Consider the following 5177-nt stretch of genomic DNA (forward strand, 5'->3'; position numbering starts at 1 on the left):
CCCAGGCAGGTCGTGGGCAGAGCCCGTGGCAGCTGTGTGGTCTCAGGCAGGTCGCAGCTCAGTAGCCCCAGGCACCAGCCCCTCCCCAGTGCTAGGAAGGCCTTGACAGCTAGAGCAGTTGGGTCTCGGATGGTGAGGAGTGGGCTTAGGACCCAGCAGCTGAAGGTGTGAAGGGGCCTCCAGGTCTCTGACTCACCTCCTTACCTAGTGCCTTAGTTTCCTCGTGTGTAAACGAGGGCTTTGGATGAGCTGTCTGCACTTTTAGAGTCTGGTATAAAGAAATGAAGTCACTTCCTGTATTCTGCTCTGGATCCTCTTCATTAATGACATCCTTTTTTGTTGTTTATTTTTTAGACAGGATCTTGCTCTCACCCAGGCTGTAGTGTAGTGGCGTGATCATGGCTCACTGTAGCCTCTGTCTGCTGGGCTTAAGCAATCCTCCCACCTCAGCCTCTCTGAGTAGCTAGGACGCACCACCATGCCAGCTAGATTTTTTTTTTTTTTTTTTTTTTTTTTTTAATTTGAGACAGAGTCTCACTCTGTCACCTAGGCTGGAGTATAGTGGTGTGATCTCAGCTCACTGCAACCTCTGCCTCCTGGGCTCAAGTGATCTTCCCACTCAGCCTCCCAGGTAGCTGAGAGTACAGGTGCATGCCACCACGCCTGGCTAATTTCTTTGTATTTTTGGTAGAGATGGGGTTTCACCATGTTGCCCAGGCTGGTCTCGAACTCCTGAGCTCAAGTGATCCTCTGGCCTTGGCCTCCCAAAGTACTGGGATTATAGGCGTGAGCCACTGTGCCAGCCAACATCTTTTTTCCAGTCGATTCTGGGACAGGGTGGACTCTTGTGATGTCGGGGCACCAAGCAGAAGGGCCCAAAGGTGCTTTGCCCTCTGTGGGAAAAAGATTGTTTACTTGGCTGAAAATGGAAAGGCCTTTGACTTTCCCCGAGAGGACTGGATCCTGGTCCTAGCTGGGGGATCCCTGGGGGTCGTATTAACAGGTGCACTATTCTGTCAGTTCGTCTGGGTTTGGTTTTGTGCTGTTAGCAGAGCCCTGATGAGCAAAGGCAGGTTAAGTCTTGGAGGGGATCAAGGTGGGTGGCAGGTTAGAAAACCTCAGCTGGCCGGGCGCAGTGGCTCACATCTGTAATCCCAGCACTTTGGGAGGCCAAGGTGGCGGATCATGAGGTCAGGAGATCGAGACCATCCTGACTAACACGGTGAAACCCCGTCTCTACTAAAAATACAAAAAATTAGCCGGGTGTGGTGGCAGGCACTTGTAGTCCCAGCTACTTGGGAGGCTGAGACAGAAGAATGGAATGAACCCGGGAGACGGAGCTTGCAGTGAGCCGAGACTGCGCCACTGCACTCCAGCCTGGGTGACAGAGCGAGATTCTGTCTCAAAAAGAAAAGAAAAGAAAAGGAAACCTCAGCCACAGCCTGAAACAGACACCTTACTTAATGCTCAGTGCAGTGGACGGTTCCTGTTCTGTCCTGGCTCCTGGGGGCTGCATTATCCAAACTGGCGATCAGCAGGGATGTGCAGCCTGACAAGGCTGAGGGTGTCTTGAGGATGCAGGGCCAGCATGCTAGAGCCTGGGCAGGCCTGAGAATCAGGACTGGCAGGCCAAGGATAGAGGGAGCCCCTGTCGTGCAAGGGTCAGGGTCTAGGAAGGGACGCTGGGGCATGAATCACCCCAGTGTGGTCTCGGGCAGCCAGAAGCCTTGTTTCCCCAAAGTGGAGGTGACAGGCTGGTGTGTGCAGAGCGCCTATCTGTAGGAGGCTGGGGCCTGCAGTGGCCCCTTGAGCAGGTAGCTCTGAGAGTGGCCCTTAGATTGGGGGAGTGTGGGCTGAGCTTTCCTCTTATGGTTTCACACTGCCATAAGCCCGCAAGGGCATGTCGGGTCCTTCAGTTTAAAGAGCACTTTGTATTGTAAGTTTCTGGGCTTGTGGAAATGAATATTCCGATGATCATAGTTATTTTGTGTCTGGAGAAATGTCCCTGAGAGGGCCTTATTGTTGCGCAAGTCCTGGGTCCCTGGGCAGGAGGCAGGGTCTGTTAGACACATGGTGTTCCTGTCCCTAAGGCAGCCTCTTTGGGCACAAGAGGAGAGTCTTAGTCCATTCATACTGCTATAACAGACCACTCTGAATGGGTGACTTAAACATCAGACATTTCTCACAGTTCTGGAGGCTGCAAAGTCCAACCTCAAGATACCAGCAGATCCGGTCTGCTGAGGGCCCATTTGCTGATTCATAGAGAGTCACCTTCTTGCCATGTCCTCACAGGGCAGAAGGAGCAAAGGGAGCTCTCTGGGGTCCTTCTTATAAGGGCACTGAACCCTGGGCCTTGTGGCTCACACCTGTAATCAGTTTTTCCTGTTCTAAGCCACCCAGTTGGTGATTTGTTACAGCAGTGCTAGGAAATACATGCACGAATTCTATCTCAGTTTAAAAATAAAAGAAGGCCGGGTGCTATGGCTCATGCCTGTAATCCCAGTGCTTTAGGAGGCCAAGGTGAGAGGATCGGTTGAGCCCAGGAGGTCCAGACCAGCCTGGGCCACATAATGAGACCTAGGCTACAAAAAATACAAAATTTGCCAGGCCTGGTGGCACACACCTGTGGTCCTAGCTACTCAGGAGGCTAAGGTGGGAGGATTGCTTGAGCCCAGGAGGTCAAGGCTGCAGTGAGCTGGGATCATGCCACTGCAGTCCAGCCTGGGTGACAGAGCAAGAGCCTGTCTCAAAAACAAAAAACAAAAAGGCCAGGCACATTGGCTCACGCCTGTAATACCAGTATTTTGGGAGGCCGAGGCGGGTGGATCACGAGGTCAGGAGATCGAGACCATCCTGGCTAATACAGTGAAACCCCGTCTCTACTAAAAATACAAAAATTAGCCGGGTGTGGTGGCACATGCCTGTAGTCCCAGCTACTCGGGAGACTGAGGCAGGAGAATCGCTTGAACTGTGGAGGCAGAGGTTGTAGTGAGCCGAGATTGTGCCACTGCACTCCAGCCTGGGTGACAGAGCCAGACACTGTCTCAAAAAAAAGTGGCAGTCCAGACAGGCTCTCCTGGGCTGCCTGGGGTGTCATAGGTTGAAGTCAAGGCGTCGACTGGGCTGGGCTCTTATTGGAGGCTCTAGGGGAAGAATCTGTTTCCAGGCTCATTCAGGTGTTGGCAGAATCCAGTTCCCTGCGGCTGAGGGTCCAGGGTCTCTTTTTCCTTGCTGAGTGTCAGCCAGGGCCACTCTGTGCTCCTAGACACTGCCCCTGTTCCCCCTCATGTGGCCTCTCCACCTTCAAAGTCAGCAAGGGTGCATTGGGTCCTTATCACACTTGGGATGTCTCTGACTTGCACTTGGGCCACCAGGTGGAGAAAGCACGCAGGTTTTAGAGGGTGGTTACGTTGGGAGCGATCCCTCCCATGGTCACAGGTCCTACCCACAGTCGACGGGGAAGGGACTGTACAGGGCGAGCAGTCGCTGGGGCTCATTCTTAGACTTCTGCCAGCACACAGAGGGGCTTTTGTGGGGATGAACGGAGTCGGGTCTTGAGGAGTGGAGGCTTACTATTCACTCTTGTTTTCATGAAATATTTTTAAACATTCAGAGAGAAATATTCACTGGAACAAGACATTCGAGAAAAGGAAGAGGCAATCAGACAGAAAACCAGCGAGGTGCAGGTAAGGCTCTCGCTTGTTTTGGTTACATCTACTTTGTGCTAAATGTAGTTTAGGAAAACTTCCCTCCCTGGCTGGTGGTGGGGAGGGGCGGGGGTCTGCCCTGGATGGAAACATGAGCTCTTGGGGGCTGCAGAATGCAGTTTTTGTTTGTTTGTTTGTTTTTCAGGCTTAATTTACTTTATTTTTCTTGCATAAGAACGCTATGTTGTAGCCACAGCTGGAGCCTGGGTCCTCTGCACGGAGACTCTGGTGTGGGTTTTGACAGGGTGGTCCGTGAATTCCTGGTAGGGAGACATGGTGAATAGTCTCCTTCCAGAGGTCGGGGGTCAGGTAGCTGTAGATCTTAGAGATGGCATCAAAGGCGGCCTTGGCGAAGTTGCCCAGGGTGGCAGTGCAGCCCCTGGCTGAGGTGTAGCAGTCATCAATACCAGCCATCATGAGTGGCTTCTTGGGCACAGGCGCTGAGACGATGCCAGTGCCCCTGGGCGTGAGGATGAGGTGCACCAGCACAGAGTTGCAGTGTCCTGTCACCTTGCAAGGGACAATGTGGGGCTTGCCGATCTTGTTCCCCCAGTAGCCTCTGCACACGGGGACAATGGAGAGCTTGGCCAGGAAGATGGCCCTGCGGATGGCAGTGACCACCTCCTTGGAGCACTTAACACCCAGACCGATGTGGCCATTGTAGTCCCTGATAGCAACAAATGCCTTGAACCTGGTGCACTGGCTGGCGCAGGTCTGCTTCTGCACCGGCATAATCTTGAAAACCTCATCCTTGAGAGAGACACCCAGGCAAAAGTCAATGATCTCAGATTCCTTGATGGGCAGGGAGAAGAGATAGCTCTCCTCCAGGGATTTGATCTTTATGTCCTTGACCAGGCGGCCCAGCTTGGTGACGGGCATCCACTCCTTATCCTTGGCCTTGCCTCTGCAAGCTCCGTGGCCTTGGCCCTGGCCCTGGCCCCGTCCATGGCCACGACCCCAGCCCTGGATGCCACTGCTGAAACCTCCGCGGAAGTTACCGCAGTTGCCCATCCCAGGGCCTCTGACACCGCCCCCCTGTCCCCCACGCTGCATTGGTGTCATCTGCCATCTGACTTGCACTTGGGCCACCAGGTGGAGAAAGCGCGCAGCCTTTAGAGGGTGGTTACGTTGGGAGCAATGCCTCTCGTGGTCACAGGTCCTACCCACAGTCGACGGATGCCACTGCTGTGACATCTGTCGTTGTGGTGTTTTCTCGGAGAAGAAGAAGTTTTTTAAAAAAATAGTTTTTTTTTTTTTTTTTCCAAATAGAGACAGGGTCTCAAACTCTTGAGCTCAAATGATTCTCCTGCCCCAGCCTCCCAAAGTGTTAGGATTACAGGTGTGAGGTGTGAGCCACCAAGCCTAGCGAGAGTGAAGATTTTTTTTTTTTTTTTCAGTTTTTTTTTTTTTTTTTTAAAAACGGGGTCTTGCTTTTTTGCCAAGCCTGAGTTCGTTGCCCCAATCCTCCCC

At 52.8% G+C, this 5177-nt stretch overlaps 1 protein-coding gene and 1 pseudogene across 10 annotated transcripts in view; one reads left to right on the plus strand and one right to left on the minus strand.

Moving 5' to 3' along the window:
- Positions 1-5177, plus strand: part of EPS15L1 (epidermal growth factor receptor pathway substrate 15 like 1) — a 119780-nt gene that overhangs the window by 56241 nt on the left and 58362 nt on the right. For all 10 annotated transcript variants that reach the window (XR_003309936.1, XR_003309937.1, XM_026456922.1 and 7 more), the window contains one exon: positions 3614-3686. Coding sequence is in view for 8 of the 10 variants with exons in the window: in XM_026456922.1 (XP_026312707.1) it covers positions 3614-3686 (73 nt within the window). In the remaining 2 variants the exon portion in view is untranslated. The remainder of the gene's footprint in view (positions 1-3613; positions 3687-5177) is intronic.
- LOC111554264 lies at positions 3887-4776 on the minus strand (annotated as a pseudogene).

This window comes from Piliocolobus tephrosceles, chromosome 21, assembly GCF_002776525.5.
Source record: "Piliocolobus tephrosceles isolate RC106 chromosome 21, ASM277652v3, whole genome shotgun sequence".
NCBI lineage: Eukaryota > Metazoa > Chordata > Mammalia > Primates > Cercopithecidae > Piliocolobus > Piliocolobus tephrosceles.